The 24,565-nt window shown below is 37.3% G+C and overlaps 1 protein-coding gene across 4 annotated transcripts in view; it reads left to right on the forward strand.

The window, feature by feature from the left end:
* SLC12A6 (solute carrier family 12 member 6) overlaps nucleotides 1–24,565 on the forward strand; it is a 93,152-nt gene that overhangs the window by 3,280 nt on the left and 65,307 nt on the right. Inside the window, exon 1 of one of the 4 annotated variants that reach the window (XM_059181074.1) lies at nucleotides 15,442–15,698. The exons of the other annotated variants lie outside the window; for them this stretch is intronic. Coding sequence (XP_059037057.1) covers nucleotides 15,575–15,698 — 124 coding nt within the window. The 5' untranslated portion in view covers nucleotides 15,442–15,574. Of the gene's footprint in view, nucleotides 1–15,441; nucleotides 15,699–24,565 lie in introns of those variants that run through there. 4 annotated transcript variants of the gene reach the window in all.

The following is a 24,565-nucleotide window of genomic DNA, read 5'->3' on the forward strand; positions in this document are numbered from 1 at the left end:
GACATGTGTAGGTGAAATCTATGTTGTCTAGGTGGATTTAAAATTTAAAATTTGGCTTTCTTTCTAACGTGTTCGGTAATGTTTACTCTGGTACCAAATGAAAGAGAAATCCATAGTACAGCAATTTTAGATTAGATTAGATTGCAATTAGATTAGATTGCAATTTTCACTATATTCACAGGAAATTAGTTCTCTATTTTACTAATGACCTATTTTTTGCTCTATCTTCTAAAAAAAATTCTTATGACAACTATAATTTTATGATATATTTTTGTCACTATCAGAAGGACTGGTCAAAAATACTATTATTTCATCTTTGGGTTTTATAATATGTGGATACTCTTATTAGACTTAGATATAGATATTTACAGGGTGCTGTTGTCAAGAAAATCAAGGACATAGTGATCTACATTTGTCTCTGGGATGGCATTTGTATAGGAAAACAACACTGCGTTTTCTTTTTTTTTTAAAGATAGATTTATTTATTTATTTATTTATTTGACACAGAGAGATCACAAGTAGGCAGAGAGGCAGCCAGAGAGAGAGAGGAGGAAGCAGGCTCCCTGCTGAGCAGAGAGCCCGATGCAGGACTCGATCCCAGGACCCTGGGATCATGACCCGAGCCGAAGGCAGCAGCTTAACCCACTGAGCCACCCAGGCGCCCCAACACTGTGTTTTCTGTAATTGAGTCTGTCCTTAGGCCCACAGTGTATTTCAAAATTGTGTTTGCAATTTTAATATTTAAATTCTGTGATTTGGGGGCCTTTTATACATTCTTCTGTGGTTATGACATTGGTATGATTATCTCTCCTTTTTCCACTTTCTCCACTTTCTCCATTCCCATGCCTCCCACATTTCTTCCACATTTAAGCTTCCCACCTTAAATTTCTTTTCTTGTCATATGCTTTTTACTCACATTACGCTGCACAGTGGAGGGTAGGGGTGGGTGGTGTGAAGCAGGAAGTTTTAAATACTTATTTGTTATAATTTTTTTCTACTATTGATTTTTTGAGTAGATAATTATCTTTCTCTTGTCAAAGTATTTTTTGAAAGATTTTATTTATTTAAAAAATGATTTTATTTATTTATTAGAAAGAGAGCACACAAGTAGGCGGAGCAGCAGGCAGAGGGAGAGAAGCAGACTCCCTGTTGAGCAAGGAGCCTGATGTTGCAGGGGCTGGATCCCAGGACCCTGGGATGGGGACCTGAGCTGAAGGCAGAGGCTTAACTGAGCCACCTAGGTGCCCCTGTTATTGAAGTATTTATAATTGTCCTTTCATTTTGTCAAGGTTCCTCTAGAATTGATGGGACTGTGCAGTTGGTAAATAAAAACAAGAATCTTAGTCTATACTTGCTTAGACATGAACAATGCCTTAAAGATACCAGGAACTGTTGAGAGTGGTCACCTTTGGGGAGTTATGAAAATAGAGTGGAGAGTGGGAACTTCCCTTTACCTAAACAATTCAGAAGGGCATGTATAATTTTTTATATTGAGGGTATATCACTTTTATAATACAAATTTTAAGAGGCATAGCATGTTAGGGAACCTTAGATGATGAAGAATTGAATTTTGGGGGGGGGGGAAAGAAGAATTGAATTCTGATAAAACTCCATTTTAAAAATGAGGAAACTAAGGCTCACAGAGATGGTTATTTGTAGATCAGAGTGGCAAAGCCAAGACTGAAGCACAGGCCTCCCGAGTTATTGCCAGTGCTTTCTATTATATTGTTTTGTCTCTGCCATAATGAACATTTTTTACATTTGCCTCATAACCATCTGGTTATCTTAAATGATTGTTGAAATAATAATTCCAAAAAAAGAGCTGGGAACATATTTTTAAATTATTTTTATTAACATATAATGTATTATTAGCCCCAGGGGCACAAGTCTGTGAATCATCAGGCTTACACACTTCACAGCACTCACCATAACACATACCCTCCCCACTGTCCATAACCCAGCCGCCCTCTCCATAACCCCCTTCCCCCAGCAACCCTCAGTTTGTTTTGTGAAATTAAGTGTCTCTTATGGTTTGTCTCCCTCCCAATCCCATCTTGCTTTATTTTTTCCTTCCCTACCCCCCGAACCTCCCACTCTGCCTCTCAAATTCCTCATATCAGGGAGATCATATGATAATTGTCTTTCTCTGATTGACTCATTTTGCTCCTCATAATGCCCTCTAGTTCCATCTGTGTCATTGCAAATGGCAAGATTTTTTTGATGACTGCATAGTATTCTATTGTATGTAGATATCACATCTTCTTTATCCATTCATCTGTTGATGGACATCTAGGTTCTTTCCATAGTTTGGCTATTGTGGACGTTGCTGCTATAAACCTTTGGGTGCACGTGCCCCTTTGAATCCCTACATTTGTATCTTTAGGGTAAATACCCAGTAGTGCAATTGCTGGGTGGTAGGGTAGCTCTATTTTCAACTTTTTGAGGAACCTCCATGCTGTTTTCCAGAGTGACTGCACCAGCTTGCATTCCCACCAACAGTGTAGGAGGATAAGGATCATATTTTTGTATGTCTTACACAGTATCTAATACATTTCATCCTTTTACAATTTAACACATGCTCCATGAGGTTCTGATATATGTGAGGCACCATATTCCCAATAGGAATTATAGGAAATATGTAGAGTAGGTAGTCTCTGCCTTTGGAGAGCTTGTTGTCTGGTGGTGAAAATGACAAGAACATTTTACCCATTCCTTTGCCAAACATTTACTGAATACTTATTGAGGGCCAGGCCCTGTTCTGGGAGTTAAGGATGCAGGGCCAAGAATAATAATCCAAGAATGTTCTTCAGAAAGTTATGATCTAATAGAGAAAACAAACAAATATTGATATAAATTATAATGCTGTATGATAAATGCAACAATAAAGATATAGCAAAATATAAAAAAATATAGCACATTGTAGAATAATATAATGGAAAGATACAGCAAAGGAAAATTATGAACTGAGGTAAAAATGGAGACACGTAGAGACTGGAGGACTTGGTGGGGTAAGGTGGTAGTTAAGGAAGGAGAAGGTTTAAAGATTATGGCCCAACAGTTGGATGTTGGAATTAACGGTTTCAGAGGGGCCAATTCCAGTGTTAACATGGTCTAGTGTGGAGTCTTGGGAGTGGGTTTTTAAAGTGGAGTAAATGTACAAGCCATTTAGGTCACGGAGCTCTAAATATATCTGCTTTGAGGGTGGCTGTTATCAAATTTTTACTGGGGAGTGTTAGGTGTTAGAGATGCAAAAACAACTTAGATAAGTCCCTCCTTCAGAGTCACCTTCTCTCTGAAACTTTTTCTGATTCAACCCCACACCCAGATAATAGTTCAGTTCTTTATATCCCTATATCCCTTATACAGACTATTACTATAGCACCTATTTCACTTAATTTTGTTGTTTTTGTTTATATGTTATCTTTCTCAATTAGGCAGTAAGGTTCTCGTGGACAGGGACACAAAGTTGTCTTTGTATCAACAGCACCCAATATAGTATATGATGCCACGTATAATTTGCATACAATAATGATTTGCACATATAATAATTGCACTCAGCGTGACTGAGTGGGTTAAGCCTCTGCCTTCGGCTCAGGTCATGATCTCGGGGTCCTTGGATTGAGCCCTGCATCAGGCTCTCTGCTCAGCAGGGAGCCTGTTTCCCTCTTTCTCCCTGTCTGCCTCTCTGCCTACTTGTGATTTCTCTCTGTCAAATAAATAAATAAAATAAATAAAAGCTTTAAAAAAATTAAAAACGTGCTATAATAAAGGCAAATGAAAAAAAATAATAAAGGCAAATGAAATGTACCCAATAGAGCAATGATGCTACATTTGGCTGAATATTGGCATGATCTATAGATCTTTTTAGAAAATACCTCTGCCCCTTATCCATGGATTCTGATCCATACTAATTGCATCAGTATTTTTCAAAGCTTGTCAGCTGATTCTAAGAGAAAGCCAGAGCTGAAAATCAAAGCCCAAAAGAGTGATTAATGCTGTACATATGGGAAGAACTTTCCTACCTAACTGGGATTTCACTGAGTGGATAGGCACAGCAGGCTTTTCCTTAAATGTTAGTAGAGCTAATAGAATAGAATATTTATCTGCCTCTGGAGCCATTACAGTACATGTATGTTTAGCTTGTTTAGCTGATCTGCCGATTCTGTGTGTTATTGGTAGGTCTCATAAATGTCTCAAAGTACTTTTCTGTACTTCTCCAAAAAACTTCTAATTTTTGCCCCAAACCAAAACAAATTAACTACAGAGTTTTGTCAGTCAAAGGTGACTATGATCCTTCTTTTAAATATATCTTTCATATTATAGTTGGCCCTTGAACAACACAGGGGTTAGGAGTGCCACCTCCCCTGCAATAGAACATTTGAATGTAATTTTTTACTCCCCCAAACCATAACTGCTAATAGTCTACTGTTGACTGGAAGCTTTACCAATAATATAAAGTCAATTAACATTTTTGTGTGTATTATATACTGTATTCTAAAAGTAAAGTAAGCTAGAGGAAAGAAAATGTTAAAATCATGAGTGGTGCCTGGGTGGCTCCATCAGTTAAGTGTTTGCCTTTGGCTCAATCCCAGAACCCTGGGATCATGACCTGAGCCAAAAGGTGGAAGTTTAATTGACAGAGCCACCTAGGCACCCCTAAAGCTTATTTTTTTAATGTCCAAAAATAATACTTATTTTCACAACTGGGTTATATCTAAGATGCATGTAAAAAATTTACTTAGTTGATTTTTTTTATAGTTCAACAGTATGCTAATTTCCAAATAAAATTCTAAGAATTATTGGGTGTAAAAAAACATTCTTCCCTTGAGAGTTTAATTCTTTCCGTTCCTGAAAAATCATGTTTTGATATTTTTTCATTTCAAAGATTTTATTTGTCAGAGAGAGAAGAGAGAGAGTGCACACATACAAAAGCAGGGGGAGGGCAGGCAGAGGGAGAAGCAGTCTCCCCACTGAGCTAGGAGCCCAATGTGGGACTCAGTCCGAGGACCCTGGGGTCATGACCTAAGCCCAGTGCAGACCAACTGAGCCACCCAGGCAGTCCAGGTATTTTTTCATAAAAGAAAAAAAAAAAAGTCTTTTCTTGGGAGTGATAATGGGATTTCTCATCCAGGAGAAAATTGAAACTGATAAGGTTAAGCAACCTACTCAAGGTCATACAAGTCATAAACTGAAGAATAGTGATTTAAACCCAGGTGTGTGTGATTTTATATCGGAATTCCTGTTATTACAGTTCCTCTACTATACTAACATTGAAGCATTTAGTAAGAAGCAAAGGTAGAGTAGAAGAAGCATAAAAGAAATAAATTTTTACGTTCAGTGTACATTTTTACAGCTTTTTGTCTGGCATTGGAGGCATGAAAGGGAACAGTTTATTGTTTTTGTTTTTCAAAAAAAGGTATGAGATGACCTGTTTCCTGAATAATTTTAAGGTTCTATGTTCCTGAAAGGAAATCTGTTCTAAAAAATATGTATTTCAATGTCTTTCTTTTAAGTTTTTATTTTTAAGTAATCTCTACATTCAGTGTGGGGCTAGAACCCACAACCCTGCAATTAAGAGTTGCATGCTCCACCAAATGAGCCATCCAGGTTGGTGCCCTTCTTTCAGTGTCTTTTTTTTTTTTCTCCCCCCTCCCCCTTTCAGTGTCTTTTAAATAAATACTGCAAATACCCAGGGCAGTTTAGTAATGCTGAATTATATAGCTATTGATTTAATACAGTTCTCTGTCCTAAAGTTAATGAATATTGATATTTTGACCCAAGTTTCAGTAGATCTATTTGTTTTTGGTTTTGGGGGCGTGTTTTGCTTTGTTTATTTAGTAATCTCTACATCTCTAACCCCAATGTGAGGCTGAAACTCACAAACCTAAAATCAAGAATTTCATGTTATACTGACCGAGCCAGCCAGGCAGGCACCCAGCAGTAGATCTATTTCAAAATGGAGGTTTTTTTGCAAGAGAGGAAAGAAGCAATAACTTATTTATTTATTTATTTATTAAAAGATTTTGTTTATTTGACAAAGAGAGATCACAAGTAGAGAGAGAGAGAGGAAGGAGCAGGCTCCCTGCCTAGCAGAGAGCCAGATGCGGGACTCGATCCCAGGACCCTGAGATCATGACCTGAGCCGAAGGCAGAGGTTTAACCCCCTGAGCCACCCAGGTAGCCTGCAATAACTTATTTAAACAACAACAAAACACTTGTTCTCTGAGGTGAGATTAACAAGAAAATTTTGCTTTGTGTTTTCATTTTCCTTTCTTTACATTTTTAGAAATATGTCTTAAGTTTTGACTGTGTGTTACAGTTCCATTTTCTCTGCATTATTTGTAGTGTTGATTAGAAGCCTATCAAGCAAGTATTTCATAATAAAGAATGAAGTATCATACATCAGAAATGAAATTCTGAGTGAGGTACTGAATAGTCCATGCTCATAGTGCCACTGCTGTTTTTGGTCAGTGATTCTTGGGTCCTACAATAGCTAGGCTTGTAATGACATTAGACTAATGAAAGAGATGAGCAGCCTTATATAGGGAGTTGCAATATTGTAGAAAAAGAAAAGAATGGAAACTGAGGACTCTGAGTACACAGAGGCTTTTGATAATGCCTTCCTTAATATTTGGGTCAGCAGCCAAAATGGGTGACCTAGCTAATCAAATTAGGTAGCTATCAACTATCCTTCTACTACATTTTTTCCTTTAGGGATGACTCACAGCCTTAGTCCTTGAAGAAGTAACTAGGCAAGGTAGTAGTATGCTCTGCTCTAAAGGTTCTGTCTATGCTTACACTATCTTGTACGTAGAGTCCTGGTTTAAGATTGTCTTTTCCTTTTTAGTGAAGTAGATAATGTGATTGTGAGCTCTTCGAGGGCAGGAACAGTGCCTTGTTCTCCATAGTATTCCTATTTCCTGTCACATAGTAGGCATTCATATATATATAGAATAACTCATGATTTCTTTAGCTTCAGTAAAGCACGAGATTTTCCTGATGTTTTGATTTGGAGAAATCTTTGTCTTCCTTGCATTGCAATATAATATGTTTACTCCATCAGACAATAAGATCTTTTATGTATTTATTATCTTTCAGTTGTTAGCCCCAAAATATGTTATATATTCATCACTGATGCCATTTTATAAAAATCTGTTTTCATAGACAATTTTTTGTAATTCTGAGATTTAGGAGTTTTCAATTCTTACTACCCATGATAGTTGGTCATCACCAATGTAACTGATTAACTCATTAAATTCTTTCTATAATCGTCCACATAATAAGGCATAATTTAGAATTTGTAATCATTCTGATATTTTATTTATTTATTTATTTATTTTTAAAGATTTTATTTATTTATTTGAGAGAGAGAGAGAATGATAGAGAAAGAGCATAAGAGGAGAGAGGTCAGCGGGAGAAGCAGACTCCCTGCCAAGCAGGGAGCCCAATGCAGGACCTGATCCTGGGACTCCAGGATCATGACCTGAGCTGAAGGCAGTCACTTAACCAACTAAGCCACCCAGGCGCCCCCATTTTGATATTTTATTTTTTTAAAGATTTTATTTATTTATTTGACAGAGAGAGATCACAAGTAGGCAGAGAGGCAGGCAGAGAGAGGAGGAAGCAGGCTCCCTGCTGAGCAGAGAGCCTGATGTGGGACTCCATCCCAGGACCCTGAGATCATGACCTGAGCCGAAGGCAGCGGCTTAACCCACTGAGCCACCCAGGCAAACCCCCCATTTTGATATTTTAAACCACTATTTATTGTCCTGTGTCTGAAGGAGAAAAAGGATTTGCCAATATGCTAAATAAAACAAATATATGTACATTTTCTGCTTAAGAATGAGAGTCAGTATACTTTTATAGCTATAGCTCTAAATTTAAGTAATGCATTGCTTATTCTCTGCTAGTAAAATGTTTACAACATTCTGTAACACCACCATTTGGGGTGTAGTATGTAAATGGCGCTGGTCCATGAGCTGTTTACTTAACCTGTCTGTGAGGAGGTAAGTTCAGAAATTGAAAGTTTTTAAAAACTTGCATAGCAGTGTAATTGAGCGATTTTATGTCAAATCTGATAATAAAAATTAGAACTTGTGTTTTGTATATTCTCCATTTTTTCTAGTATTTCACATGAATTGTGAATGTAAAGAAAGATGATCCTTTACCAGAGATAATTTGCAAGCACTGTTCTTTTGAGTGTTTGCCTAACCTTCTGAAAGATGCCAAAGGAGGTATTGTTTCCCTACCAGTGGCCCTTTGAAGCCTGAGTAACTGAATGGGGGTCTGGGAGTGGGTTGGTCCTTAAGAATCTTCCTTAAGAATCCCTGTTCTAAAATTTTTTTTTTTTTAAGATTTTTAAATTTATTTGACAAGAGAGAGACCACAAATAGGCAGAGAGGCAAGCAGAGAGAGAAAGAGAGAGAGAGAGGGAAGAGGAAGCAGGCTCCCTGACCAGCAGAGAACCCAATGCGGGACTTGATCCCAGGACCCTGAGATCATGACCTGACCTGAGCTGAAGGCAGAGGCCTAACCCACTGAGCCACCCAGGGAGCCCCAAGAATCCCTGTTCTAATACATGATCTCTTTCCTCTCTTAATATTTGAAGATAAGAAATTAAAAATTTTTGGAAGTTATATACTTTTTTTAAAGTTATATAATTCAGACATTTTAAAGAAATACTGTAATTCAGTTCTTTTTCCTGTCAAACAAGATCTCTTAAGATGAATTATTACAGATTTATTGTTAGAATTATAGAATAAAAAGTGTGAAGGGTTTACAGCTGAGAATAAAACAAAACTTTTGTTACTCAAAGTTTATCATAAATTTACCTTGATCAAGAAGACTAAAGCGTAATGCAGTTTTCTACTTATATTTAGTTGCTGGCTGGCAGTTACAGTGATTCAATGAGAATGTCTATCCTAAATATTTTGAAGTAATAACTTGCTACATTAGAAGCAACTGCTTGGAGAAAAACAAAAAACAAAAAACAAAAAAAAAACAACTGCTTGGAAGTAGATTACACTTTCTTTACTATTTCTTGCAAAAATACTACTTGTAACAAACCAACTTTTCTTTTTTCCCCTTTTTAAAAAATTTTTAAATTTTTTAATAAACATATAATGTATTTTTATCCCCAGGGGTACAGGTCTGTGAATCACCAGGCTTACACATTTCACAGCACTCACCATAGCACACACCCTCCCCAATGTCCATATCCCCACCACCCTTGCCTGTCCCCTATCCCCCCAGCAACCCTCAGTCTGTTTTCTGAGATTGAGTCTTTTATGGTTTGTCTCCCTCCCAATCCCATCTTCTTTCATTACAAACCAAATACTCTTAAGCACAAAACTATTAATTGGCTATAATTTTATTTTATTTTTTAAAGATTTTATTTATTTATTTGACAGAGATCACAAGTAGGCGGAGAGGCAGGCAGAGAGAGAGAGAGAGAGGAGGAAGTAGGCTCACCCTGAGATCATGACTGGAGCCAAAGGCAGAGGCGTTAGCCCACTGAGCCACCCAGGCGCCCCTACTTGGCTATAATTTTAAAGGTTCTCTCAAGTGCGGCTGGATCTTAATAGTGGATAAAGTACTCTGAGTAGTATCTTCAAACTCCGGTTTAGGAGAGATTCCTAAGATTTGGATCTGTTTCCAAATCAGAATCCATTGTTCTTTGCACACTGCTCCCACCAAATTTATTTGTGTATGTGTGTGTGTGTGTGTGTGAGAAACAGAATTCTTTTTTTTTTTTTAAAGATTTTATTTATTTATTTGACAGAGAGATCACAAGGAGGCAGAGAAGCAGGTAGAGAGAAAGGAGGAAGCAGGCTCCCTGCTGAGCAGAGCCTGATGGTGCAGGGCTTGATTGCGGGACCCTGAGATCATTACCTGAGCCAGAGGCAGAGGCTTAACCCACTGAGCCACCCAGGCACCCCGAGAGACTGAATTCTATGAAAAGGTGTAGACAGATAAGATGAGTTAAGTCTACGTTGTGTGTATGTCATGGAAGCAAGTCTGGTCTATTTTATACTTTTCCAGCTTTTTATTAGCATGCTGATACCATTGATCAAGATCTGGTTGCATTTTTAATTAAAAATAAAAGAATACTATTTAATGTGTTACTAAATACTTAACATTATATCTACAAGATGCTCTCAGGAATGAGTAGAATGACATTTGGTAAAAACTAATGTGTTCAAAATGTATGTGGCTCTTTAATTCCAGGGATTTGCTTACTGCTCACTTATAGAAGTTTTTTTGCATCGTGGATCCATTTTTAGCATGGATTACTAAATTCTTAAGAATCACTTTAGCTGGGTGCCTGGGTGGCTCAGTCGGTTAAGCATCTGCTTTCGGTTCAGGTCATGATCCTGGGGTCTGCAACCGAACCTCATATTGGGCTCCCTGCTCAGCGGGGAGTCTGTTTCTCCCTCCACCCTTTCCCTTGCTCTTGGTCCATCTCTCATTCTCTCTCTCAAATAAATAAATAAAATCCTTAAAAAAAAAAAAGAATCACTTCAGAACATATGTGGTTCTGGATTATTTGTGTATGCCTTTGTACAATACAGTTCTCAGGTTCTGAGAACAAAAAGGAAATACATATATGATTAGCTCTAAAACTGAGTGATGTAGTATAACAATATAGTACAACCTGAAAGAGAATTCTTATGTTGAAAATTTCCCACCGACTTTTCCTTGTTTAGGTCTTTTCAATACATCTAATTTGTCTTTGTTTTTTAAATAAATGGGTTGAATAAAACAAAATGCTAGTTGTCATGGGTTGTTAGCTGTGATTAAAAAGAGGCAATTGGGTTGTGTAGCTTGGTAAACTGTACTTTTACAGTATTACCCATAGTAGATCCATTCTTCTAAAGAATGGGCAGGTACGCTTTTTTAGGAAAACAGGCCTAATGCAGTCAGAAAGTTTTACTGAAACTGATTAGAAACATAAATACAATATGTATAATATTTGACCTAACATACAAAGCACTATGAGAGTAATGCCATTATAAATGCCCTTTTTGCCCTAGCCTCCCCTATGTCTTACTACTTAAAAATGCCATCGTTTATTTTTATTTTTATTTTTTTAAAAGATTTTATTTCCTTACTTGACAGAGAGAGAGAGCCAGAGAGAGAACACAAGCAAGGGGAATGGGAGAGGGAGAAGCAAGCTCCCTGCTGAGCAGGGATCTGGATGCGGGACTCTGTCCCAGGACCTGAGGATCATGACCTGAGCCTAAGGCAGACGTTTAATGACTGAGCTACCCAGGCGGCCCACCCTAGTTGTTTTTTTTTTTTTATATATAAAACTGTGAATATTTCAAATCTGTATGATGACTCTGATTTCAAACAGCATTCAGCACTATAAAATCAAAGTACAGGACTAGCATTTATGTAACTGCCTAAATTTTATGTGAAATGGAATTTGACCCATAAGTGATTATACTTCGATCTAGAGATCTTTATAGAGTTTGTTGAACTTCTGTTCACTGTATTTTTTCCAACATTTTATTATGAAAATTTTCAATTATATAGAAAGTTGAAAGATTCTTATAGTGAACATCTGTACATCCACAAGTCAGAGTCTATTACTAACATTTTTACGTACTTTTCATATTATGTATCTGTTCATCTATTATTTGCATTTCAAGGTAAATTGCAGATATCAGTTCACCTCCCCCAGATAATTCAAAATGCATATTATTAATTAGAATTCAGTATTTGTAGCTTTTTTCTTTTGGGATTTTATTTATTTATTTGACAGCAAGAGAACACAGCCAGGATTAGGGGCAGAGGGAGAGAAGAGAAGCAGGCTCCCCACTGAGCAGGGAACCTGACTTGGGGCTTGATCCTGGGACCTCAGTCCTAGGACCTTGAGATCGTGATCTGAGCCAAAGGCAGATGCTTAACCAACCGACTGAACCACTCAGGTACCCCTGCAGCTTTTTTTTTTTTCTTTTTTAAGCAAAGTTTTCATATAATGAATTACACTAATTTTAAGTGAACATCAATTAAATTTTGATGGATGCATATGCCTATGGAATAAACTCTAACAAGATATAGAATATTACTTTCACATTGGGAATTTTTGTCACACTCCCATATACCCAGAGGCAACCATTGTCCTAGTTTTTTTGCACCATAGATTAGTTTTGCCTGTTCTAAAACTTCATATAATGGATTCATATATTGTGCCCTCTTTTAAGGCATTTATTTATTTATTTGGCAGAGATCACAAGTAGGCAGAGAAACAGGAAGAGAGAGAGGGGGAAGGAAGCAGGCTCCCTGCTGAGCAGAGAGCCTGAGACGTGGGACTCCAACCCAGGACCCTGAGATCATGACCTGAGCTCAAGGCAGAGGCTTAACCCACTGAGCTACCCAGGCGCCCCACCCCCCCTTTTTTAAAGATTTTATTTTTTTATTTGGCAGAGAGATAGCACAAGTAGGCAGAACAGCAGGCACAGGGAGAGGGAGAAGCAGGCTCTCCGCTGAACAGTAAGCCTGATGGGGGCTCCATCCCAGGCCCCTCGTATTGTGACCTGAGCTGCAAGCAGCTGCTTAACTGACTGAGCCACGCAGGCACCCCTCTTTATGGCTTCTTTTACTTACTATAATGTTTTTGAGACTCATCCATATTGTTACATGTATCACTGAGCCATTTTTATAGCAGAATACTAATCTTTTGTGTGAGTATATCATACTTTGTTTATCCATTCTTCTGTGGGTATATATCTTGTTTGTTTCCAGTTTGGTGTTATTGTTAATTATACTGCAATGAATATTCTCAGACAAGTCCTTTTGTGGGAATATGTTTTCATTTTGCGGAAATAAATACCCAGGAGTGCAATTGCTGGGTTATAGGGGACAATGCTAGATCTTTTAACAGAATGAGTGAACCAATTTACACCCAGTAACAATGTATAAAAAAGCACCCTTTGTTTCACATTCTCACCAGATTTGGTGTTTTTAGACTTACTAATTTTAGCCGTCATAGTGGGTATGCAGTGGTACCTCATTTTGGTAGTGGGTTTTTTTTTTTTTTTTGCAATTTTATTTATTCTTCAAGTAATCTACACCAAATATAGGGCTCCAACTTAAAACACCAAGATCACGAATCCCATGCTCTACCAACTGAGCCAGCCAGGTACCCCCATTGTGATAGTTTACTGTACTTTAAATAGCTATTTCTAATTTTTAAAAAAGATTTATTAGAGTGTGTACACTCTATGGAAGGGGGAAGCAAGGGAAGAGGGAGAGAAACCCAAGCAGACACCACATTGAGCACGTTGTTTGGAGGAGTAAGAGGGAACTCGATCTCAGGACTCTGAGATCAGACCTGAGCCGATACCAAGAGTTGGATGCTTGCCACCCAGGCATTCCTAAATACCTATTTCTTACATCCTACCATCTCTATCTAATCACTCCACACACAGCACTCCCCTCAGCTTTACCAGTTCTCCTCCAAATTTTTTCTGTATTACTTTAACTTTGCTCTCAATTTTTTATGCTTCTGCACTTTTATCTACAGTCCACTCTACAAGAGAACTTTTTAAATTGCTGAGCACTATGGTATCAAAGCATTAAGTTGGTAAATAAATACTCCTGTCACAGATTAACAGGAATGTGTTATCTTCCTATTTCTTTAGTTTGAGGATTTTTTTTTTAAAGGGAGAAGCAACAGGGTAACATTTGACATATGCTTATATGCACGAGCTGTATGCATATTATAAAAGTCATTGTTGGTGTTCAACTGTAGATGATTAGCCATAGATCAGGTCTCTTTATTAAGTAAATATGAAAGGCAAGATCCCATTGGAAATATCCAGTGGTAGTGAAATATTAAAGAATTTGGAACTGAAAGTATGATATTGAAATCTTTGACAATTTAATAGATAAGTTACTTTGAAAAAATTAGTAGAGTAGCTACCTGAGTTGTTATATATGGAAAAATCACGAAGGGTGCACTACAACTGACTTGGGTTTCTCTCAAAGATAAAATACAAAGATTTCTTAGGTTATGAACTTTTCTCTTTCCCAAATCCTAGTAATTTGCAACTTTGGCTGTTGTTAAAACCATCTGAGAGGTAGGGGAGCTTTTAAAAGTCTTATTGCCTAGGTTTTACTCCAGAGCAGTTAAATCAGAGTATCAGGGATAGGACCCAGACCTCAGTAGTTCTCAAATCTCCTCAGTTGATTCCAGTGTGCAGCCCAGATTACAAATCAGTGCTATACAGGAACCCATGAAATAAAAGTTGGGGGGTGTATATGAGTTTTCTTTGTATGAAACTTCTATGCCACGTACTAACAAGGGTACTTCAGGTTTTTAGGTTGGGCTTCGCTGTTTATAAACTCTGTGACTTTGAGCAAGTTTCTTAGCCTAATGTTTCTATGCTGATTAAATGAAATCATAATGGAAAGTTTCTAGTGCAGTTCAGAGTACAAAGTCGGTCTTCAACAGCTATTGGCTTTCTTTTCTTTTAGAAATAGTGTAGGAATAAATGAGGATTGTAAACTATCATTCCTTCTCTGTTAAATTTAGTGCAGTCTTACAAGTCAGGTGTTACCAGCAACAAAGCCCTTATATTACATCATCAACATGGAAGTTAACACAGGGCTCAATTTACTGAACTCCCTTATCTAAGTTCAGAGATACTCTATAGTTAAAGTTATCAACTGAGCATTTGACACAGTTATCTGATATAACACACCAAGAATTAAATGTGTTAAATGTGTTGAAGGAACTGTACACCTCTTAATTAGAGGGATTTCCTTGAATTTCTTTTATTTTAAATACTATGTTTGTTCTCCTGGTACAATGAAAAAGTCTGAACTATTCTCTTTAAAAACGTTTTGCTCTTTTAAAACGAAGTTGGGCTTTTGGGAATATTAATGTCCCTTCTTGGATATCGTGGTATACACTGCAGTGTCTAGAACTATGCCTTGTATAAAATATGCAGACATTCACTGAATGCTTGTGGAATTAGTGTTCTCATCTGAACACTAAGAAATTACTATTTTTCATATGCTTTAAAATAAAGCAACAACAGAAGCTTATATATAATTTGTTTCATTTTCTAAATTGATGTAGTGCCAGTTTTTCTTTAAAAGGAAAGTTTGTATAATGAACTGTTCCTTAATCTTTCTCGGGTGAAATATGAGGGCAGAGGCTGAGATCATGACGAGCACTTAGGTTTGGAAATAACTTGAGTTAAGGAAATGCGTGGGTGAGTGCACAGTGGGCGGCAGTTCATGAATTCTGCCCACTCTCAGCTTTTGGCAGCTCTGGGAACGCTGCCTAAACAGTTCTTGGGATTCTTGAGCTTAACAACCATAAGTAAGGGGTGGAGTGCTTAATCCTTTGAGTGAATGATAAACACCGTGGAAGGCGTGTCTTTCAGCGTTCCACTCCCTTGGGGCTGTAGGTCACGTGATGAGAAAGTACTTCCCTATTCCGTGTCCCGGTCTCCCGTAGGCAGTGATTAGAGTTGGGAAGGGGCACGGTAAGAGGTAGGCAGGGAAAGTAGACTGGAAGGAAGTTCACAGCAAGAGCGAAGAATTCCTAACTGTAACAATGCCGCACTTTACGGTGACAAAGGTAGAGGACCCAGAGGAGGGGGCAGCAGCTTCGGTCCCCAAAGAGAGAGAGTCCAGCCTAGCAGAAATAAAAGCCCTGATTCAGCATTCGGATAAACTAGGTGAGTACTCGGTTTAGGAGCTTTTGGAACCAATGGGGTCTTTGTGAAAAAAGTGGTAACTAAAATATTAAGGAGAGAAAGTATTGTGGTAAAGTCTTTCTCAATCAACTGTTTTTACTCTCTTGTATATCTGATAACTTCTTTCTTTTCACATTCTGGTTGGTTTTCCCCACAATGAGTTCTGTGTTCATTACCTACAGGTGAAATTGAATCAGTGGCAATGTAAGAAAAGACTTCTAAAGCAAAAAGAAAGCCACAGTAGAAGTCAATTTATGCGGAATTTAAGTTGCACCTTTTGCTCGGACAGTTTAAATTTTATCTGGAAAAGTACATAAAGGGGAAGAGTATATGGTTCAGTAGTTTTGTGCAGTGGACTCTGCACTTGTGACTTTTAAGGTTATTCAGTATTTTGCCTCAGTTTACCAGTTAAACATTAATTCAGTAGCAAATGATCTAAGAGCTCTTTAATGAAAGAAGTACAATATGATCATTATGCTGACTATCCTAGCATTAGGTTTAGTAAGTTTGATGAATGTGATTATCCCTTTTATTTTCTCTAAGCGGTAACAGTTAAACTTGCTGGGGGAATTGTGGTTTTGAATTTTTAAACATGCAGTTATAGCGCTGATACTGCATTAAATACAGGTGTAGTTTGAAGCCTTTTATTTTTTAAAACTATATGTTTCAAAAATTGTCAAAAAAATTTCTCTTATCTCTGAGTAAAGGTTAAGAGAATAATCTCTCAGAATTCCTTTAATTCCATGAATCTAACTTTTCTTTATAGCAAGTAACACATAATTCCTTTCTGTTAACTGCTATTTACTGTCTCGTCTCTTTATGAATTTTAAGAATCTCTAACTTAACAGACAGGGACTATTTAAAAATGCCTTTTTTTTTTCCTTCTAGTGAAAGAATTTACCAGGGGGAGATATGATTTTTTTTTTTAAAGATTTTATGTATATATCTGACAAACAGAGATCACAAGTAGACAGAGAGGCAGATGGGGCGGGTTAGCGGGGGGGGGGGGGAAGCTCCCCGCTGAGCGGAGAGACCCATGGGGCAGCTCAGTCCCAGGACCCTGAGATCATGGCCTGAGCCAAAGGTAGAGGATTAACCCACTGAGCAACCCAGCTGCCCCTGAGAGTTAGGATTTTATGGAAAATCTTCGCCAGGTTATTTTCATTTTGCTGTATAGTCAAGGGTGATAAGTTGAAGTGTTTAGCCTACTTTGAGCTTGAACCCGATTCTCCCCAACTTTAGTGCAAAGAAGTTAAGGTTTTCTTTTCCTGATTGTGTGTGTTTTAAGTTAAAATTTCTTAGTTGCTTATGTTTGCTGCCTTTAGATTTTAATCCCTTTAGGCTTTTGGCTTTGCTATTGTCTTAATTTCACAAAATGCAAAGAAGCAAAGTCTATCTGTATCTCATTTCACTTCTCATTGGTTTTTATTTCCTTTCTTCACCATCTCTACTCTTTTATTATTTCATCTTTACTGGTCCCATCATGTTTGGTGAAATCTACTTTACTTAAATTACAATAGTGTTGAAGTCATTTAATCCATTAGCAACTACCTAGAGAAGTTGTAAAACATTTTTGATAGTAGCCAACTTTGTAATAAGTGACATGCTAGGCTTAATTTATGTTCTTCCGTAGTTATTGCTTTGGGCAAAGAAGAAGTGACAGATATAATCTAACTTGAATTTAATAAGGCTTTTTATTTTGGCGTTTTCCATGACAGCCTGAAAGTGTCCACTTGAATGAACTGTTGTTTGGTAAGTGAACAACTGATGGGAATATATTATCTAAATTGTATTTTCTTTATTGTAGGGCCAAATTAGGGAAACATATGGGGAAAACTTATTAAAAGGTTTTTTGTTTGTTTTTTAGGATTATGACATTTTTGACTATAGATGGTGTTTTGAGAGCAGTTGTTTAAAATGTAATAAGTTTTAGCCCCCTGTTTTTCTGAGTTAAAAATCTAAATTGTTGGGGCACCTGGGTGGCTCAGTGGGTTAAGCCGCTGCCTTCAGCTCGGGTCATGATCCCAGGGTCCTGCAATCAAGCCCCACATCGGGCTCTCTGCTCAGCAGGAAGCCTGCTTCCCTCTCTCTCTCTCTGCCTGCCTCTCCATCTACTTGTGATTTCTCTCTGTCACATAAATAAATAAAATCTTAAAAAAAAAATCTAAATTGTTCATCGTTTTATGACAAGCACTTCTAACACTAGCCAGTTTTGTAACCAGTTACTCTTTTCCTTCTTTTTCTGTCTGTATCTGTGAAGAGAGAAAAATACATACTGTCATATAAATGCAACATATTTAGAAAGCAAAATCCTTCTTTAAAATGTTTTTTAAAGATTTTATTTATTTGACAAGAGAGATACAGCAAGAGAGGGAACACAAGCAGGGGGAGTGGGAGAGGGAGAAGCAGACTCCCCTCTGAGCAGGGAGCCCAATGCGGGACTCGATCCCAGAATCCTGGGATCATGACCTGAGCTGAAGGCAGACTCAACCAACTGAGCCACCCAGGCGCCCTTAAAATATGTTTTTTCAAAGGTGAGATTTATTTGAACTAGACAGGCAATTTGAGATAAAGTAGAAATATGAATATAGACATAATCTAATTTTAAGAAGTACCTTGATCCCTGCCATGCTAGCTCCTAGAATACCGATCTTTTAAAACCCTGCTTAATTAGTTTTGAAGGGAAAAACGGAAACTCAGACTTCCTAACATCTTTCTTTTTTAACTTCATTTGAGAGTGTGCACACAAGCAAGGGTAGAGTGCAGAGGGAGAGTGCAGAGGGAGAAACAGACTCCCCACTGAACAGGAAGCGCCTGGGATCATAACCTGAGCTAAAGTAGATGCATAAGCGACTGAGCCATCCAGGCACCCCTCCTAACATCGTTCTTGATTGACTGTTTTCCTCCTTCCCTGTTCAGTTTAGGTGCCCCCGTCCTATGTTTTCCCAGCAGCCTGTCCATAAAAATCCTATGAAACACATCTGTATTGCATTATGTATTATACTTGTCTCTCTTCCCCCAGCTGACTAGTCCTTGAGGTCGTAGAGACCTTGTCATATCATTGTGTATCTCCAAAATCAGTGAAATGCACATAAGAGGCTATTTCAGTAAATAGGATTTTTTCTCTGCCTTTTAAATTCACTAAACACATGTTCAGTGCAAATATCATGCCAAGTGTTGTACTTTTTTCTGAAGGCTACAAGGCACAGAAGTGTAAGTTCCCCACCAAAGGCAGCAGAATGGCTTTGGAGCCAAGGACCTGGCTTTGAATCCCAGTCCTACTAATTATTGCTAATTAAGAGTAGTGATAATTTGTATTAATTATTACTTGAGTGACTTTGAGCAAGTTAAGTTCTCTAACCTTACTTTACTCTTTGATAAAAGGAATAACAGTACCTACTTTACATGGTAGTTGTGAATTACATGGGAAAAATGAATATAAAGCACTTAACACATGTGTGACACAGCATCCTAAAAATAAGAGCTGCCTTTTACTTATTGTGACTAGTGGTTTAATAAAAACAAAAAGAAACAGCTTTGGGTAACAGGTGATGGAGAGAATAATAATATTGCCTAGAGGGGACTCTAGACAGGTACCTCAGATGTTGGGATACAATTGATTTTTGAATCAGTCTAGAAAAGATTATAAGTAATATTAAAACAATAGAAGGTATGAGAAGAAGGTACAGCGCAGGTGGGAAATTAAAAAAGTTTAAGTTAGCATATTAGATGTGTGAAGGGAGCCAAGAGATGAAGCTACTTAAGGAAGAATTATCAATTTCATCTTCTCCTTACTCTATGGGATAGTGAATGTTAATGCCTTTTTAGAGATAAAGAAACCAAGGCTGTGTTCAGTAAGTACTTGCCTCTGGCTACATGGTGAGTAGTAGCAGAGCCGGTGTTCAGACTTACAAATTTTATGTGCTTCCCGTCACACCATGATGCCAATCATAGTTTTTTAAGAGTAAATTATTTTATATCTTGATGCTCATGTATCCACAGGATTTGGTGTGTTACCAAATCTGTGATAGTTTTTATAGGAGCAGTGCAACTGAATGTTATTGTTTATTACATTTGCTTAATCAGGTATAAATGTTTCATTCTTTTCACTTATTTAAGTATTTACTGAGTTTGTTGAAGTATTTCTTTGAAATAATTATTCCAGATCTTCTCCCTAGCTCCTTAGATCTTGTTATAGTGTCCATGGATTAAGCAAATTCCCTTGCTGGATTTACCGTGATACAGATAGCAGACTGGAAGATTTCCTCTTCCTTTGAAGTAGGACTCTAAGGATAGTTTCAGAATCAGATTTGTAACAGTAGAGAAAGGAACCTGTGTTGGTATTGAACAGCATCTCCAGACATTAACTGTCAAGTAATCCAAATGGATTGAAAGAGAGACTTTGTGTTAAATAGAGTTTAAATTTTGTTAAGAATCCACAAGCTGTTAGACTGCTATTCTGCTTATTACCCATGAAAGTTTATGTTCTAAAGAAGGTGATGTGACTTCTTTCTTTTACTGACTAACAGTGAAATAGGTTGAAGTAGACAAAGAATTTCTTTGTCTTTTCAGGGAGCACTTCGCTGGCTCAGCTGGTAGAGCATAAGACTCCTGATTTCAGGGTTGTGAGTTCAAGCCACATAGTGGGTGTGGAGTATACTTAAAATAAAAAATTAAAAAATGAAAATTAAAAAATTATATATATATATACACATTCTGTGGTAAAGATGTAAGAGTTTGTGTGTGTGCGTGTGTGTGCGCGCGTGTATGCGCGCGCCCATTTAACTTTTCAGTGGGGTTTTACCGACCCAACTAAGAAAATATCAGATTTGCTGTTTTAAAATAGGAGGGTCGGGGCGCCTGGGTGGCTCAGGGGGTTAAAGCCTCTGCCTTCTGCTCAGGTCATGATCTCAGGTCCTGGGATCGAGCCCTGCATCGGGCTCTCTGCTCAGCAGGGAGCCTTCCTCCTCTCTCTCTCTGCCTGCCTCTCTGCCTACTTGTGATCTCTGTCTGTCAAATAAATAAATTTAAACATCTTTTAAAAAATTAAAATATGAGGGTCAGGAGCTTTCCTTAAATATGACTCAGTGAGACGTGTTTTTCTGCCTTCCTTCTGAGCCCCTAAGATTCCATCATTGTCAGAAAGAACAACTTCCTGAATTTCAATACTCTTAAAAGAGTTTTTTTAAGAATCTTTCCCCAGTTTTCCTTGCTTCATGTCCATCCCTCTGTGTACCACCTACTACTTTTGCCCCAAAGGGTATACACCAGATTGGAATTCATTTAATGGTATAAAGATAAAATTTCTTCAAAATATATATACATGCATACTGCTTAATCTTATATTCTATACTCAAAGCAACATTTAGTTTAGGGTTATAAAAATATTAAGTGTAGTTGTAGCATATTGTAAAATCCAGTTTCACATTTCAGATTGAATTTAGGCATTTGGCATAGGTTACAAAATAGATTGTAAGCTGGTAAATTTAAAGAATTTAGCATGTATTAGTTTGCCACGTTGAAAAAGGGAATGACTTTACATTACAAAATGTCTTCAACATTATGGTACTCCTGGTACCTGGAGTGTACCAGGCATGTTACAAATACTGGCTTATTTAATCCTCACAACAGTCAGAACAGGTAACTATTATCCCCAATGTAACAATGAGGAAAATTAGGTGCCAAGAAGTCAGATAGGCTGTCATAAGTGATAGACACGGAATTCAGATGAGGACCTCTGTGACTTGAAGGCCTTTTTTCTTTTCACTACACCACACTGTCCTTCTACTTTAAATAGTCACATAATTATTTATTGCTCTGTTGTCTCAGTAGTTACTAATTCTTCTTAGGTTCTGTTTCTTTTGTCTCTGTGTATTTCTCAAAATTAATTGAAGGTTAATTGCTGCTTCTGCCTTTTCATGTGTTAGATTTTTTTTTTTTTCAGATTTGGTGTAGAATATTTCCACATGTAGAATACTCTTTCAAATGATGCTGAAAATTGAGAAATCTGAACAAGCAATGAAACTAGTTTACTCTGACAATCCTTTACTAGCCCTCTGCTTCTGAAATTTCTGGGGAGATGTATACTTATCAGTGAGATAGGAATAGAGGCTTCATTAAAGACTATGTGTTAATGATGGGCATATGGAGTAAGTGAAATAATTTTAATATAACTTTTAAGACTATATATACTACTGAATGTATCAAAGAGGAGTTTATTTTTAGTGTATTAGAAAAAATTATATTTCTTTTCATGGATCTTAGAATGAGCTATGTAAAAAGACAAGTCTGTTTAAAGAAAAATGCTAATATAGATAGAGCAAAGACATGGTAAAGGTTGACTGTGGCTGCATAAATAGTGGAAATGATTTTGATCCATTCCATACCTTCACATAATAAATTAGATTTCCTTTCCTTTCCTGTGGGTTCCTTCCACTACATGGAGCCTTTGGTGACAGGAGATTTCGATGGTTTTATTAAGAATGGTGAACCTGTAGTAAGAGTCCTTTCCAAAAGCTGTCTTTATCTTTCCCCCGTCACATCACCTTTGTTCATATTTTTTTCATCTGAACTCTTTTTTCTCTTCTGCCTACTTTCTGTGTACCACAAAAAAATGTACAGACTCAAATCATCTGAAGACCAAGATGACTTGCCTGATCCTCTACCCCCACTTTGATTATTGCATCAATCCATATCCATCAGCACATATACTTGGTAGTATGGCCCGAACTTGGAATGGCTTTGTAATTATTTTCATATCTCTTCAACCATATTGTGAATTATATGAGGGCTAGGGATAGTATGTTAATATTTTTTGAAAATTATCTATTTTTATTTTATTATGGAAAATTTCAAACTCACAAAAGCTCAATGACTTTCTATTCATACCTCTTACCTGTTGGTGTTTTTCTTTATCTTTACATGTTCTTTATATTTAAGGATATGAGCTCTTTGTGATTTAAATTGCAAATATTTTTCCCTACCAATATTTCTTTTAAAGTTTTATTAAAGTAGGGGGGTAGGGAGAGGTTGGTGGGATTATGGACATTGGGGAAAGTATGTGCTATGAAGTGTGTAAACCTGGCGATTCACAGACCCTGGGGCTAATAATACATTATATGTTAATAATATGTTAATAAAAAATTAAAAATAAAGTTTTATAGAAGTATAGCTGATATAAAATAGATTGCACATATTTAAAGTATACATTTTGATGAGTTTGACATCTGTATATACCCCTGAAACAGTTATCATAATCAAGATAATGAACATTTCCATTGTCTCCAAAAGTTTCCATGTACCCTTTTGTAACCCACTCACCTAATTCCTTGGTCTCCAGGCAACCACTGATCTGCTTTCTGTAACTAAACATGAGTTTGCATTTCCTAGAATTCTATATGAATGGAATAATAGAGAATGTACTCTCCTTTGTCTGACTTCCTTTATGTAACATAGTTATTTTATGATTCATTCCTCCATCTAGTCAATATCCTTTAAGTCCAAGTAACATTAAGATCTTCCTTCTCTCTCAGAGCTTAGCATTAAGGGCAATAGTTGAAAATGATAGATATTTGGACTTAACAGAGGCTTTTTAATTTTTTGACCTATTTGCCAGGATTTGAGTGTTTTTAGTATTAGTCTGTAAACAAAATGTACTTTTCAGAGGAGGTTTTGGGAAGGTGAAATCCCACCATCCCTCTATTCCTGATTCCAACCTGCCTTATGTGACCTTTATTCCACATAATTATTCCTTATTCCAGCCTTATGTGAGCCAGATGGCCCCTGGATCCAGTGACCAGTTAGGTGCAAGTGAGCCCTGGGCTCTGTGGGTGATCTGTTAGTGAGAGATGGCCCAGGACTTGTTCCTCAGGGGCTGGACAAGAGCCTTGGATGAGGATAACAATGGCAGATCCAGGAAAGAGCTTGGCTTGGTATAGATCCATGGACTCTTGGGGGAGAGAAGAAAGGAAAAGAGTCAGGGGACTGATAGCTCTTTTTCTGAGGCTGGGAGATGTAATGTGACCTGAACACTGGGAGGCTTCCTCGTGGGCCTGTATAAGGCTTGCCCACTGGACTGCCCACCTACGGGCATTACGCCTGCTTTGTCTCTTCATTCTCTGGAGACTGCTCCCAGTCACTTGTGGTCCTTTGTCAATGAAACCTAAGCCCCTCTGAGATAATAAAGGAGAAGAGCCCATGTCGGGAAGCCAGGCAACCAGAAAGAGAAAGATCACTTAGAATAAACAGTGTGGTAGAGTAGCTAAATAGAAATGCTGAAGGAGACAGTAACTTGAATATGAAAATAATAAATAACAGAAGTATTTAAGGAAGTTCAAGTGAAGTGCAAAAAAAGTTTATAGAGCAAAAAAATGTAATTTCCCAGCTAAATACTTAATACTGACTCCCAATCCATGTATAAACACTTTTTTATTTTTTATTTTTATTTTTTATAAAAACTTTTAAAAAATATATACTATCTCCATTAAAATGTTAGCACTATAAGGGCAGGAACTTTTTCTTCCTTATACACTGCCAATCTTTTGTCAACACCCAATGCCTAGAACACTTTCTTGGCACATAATAAGCATGCAGTGCATAGTAATTGAATAAAGGAATGAATATGTGATCATTTATTGGCCTGGCAGGTCTAGTGGAAGAAATATTTCAAAGCACAGAGCCAAAATTACAAAGAAATTGAAAAAAAGAGACTGGGAGTGTAGATTCAGGGCACCCAATGTGGCTAATACAAGTTCCAGAAAAAGAAACAAATGTAAAAGAAGCAATAATTAAATGAATAGAAAAAATTACTGAGGTAAAGACTTAAGTGTGCAGAAAGAAGTTCCAGGGAA

This window comes from Mustela lutreola, chromosome 7 (genome assembly GCF_030435805.1).
Source record: "Mustela lutreola isolate mMusLut2 chromosome 7, mMusLut2.pri, whole genome shotgun sequence".
NCBI classification, from domain to species: Eukaryota; Metazoa; Chordata; class Mammalia; order Carnivora; family Mustelidae; genus Mustela; species Mustela lutreola.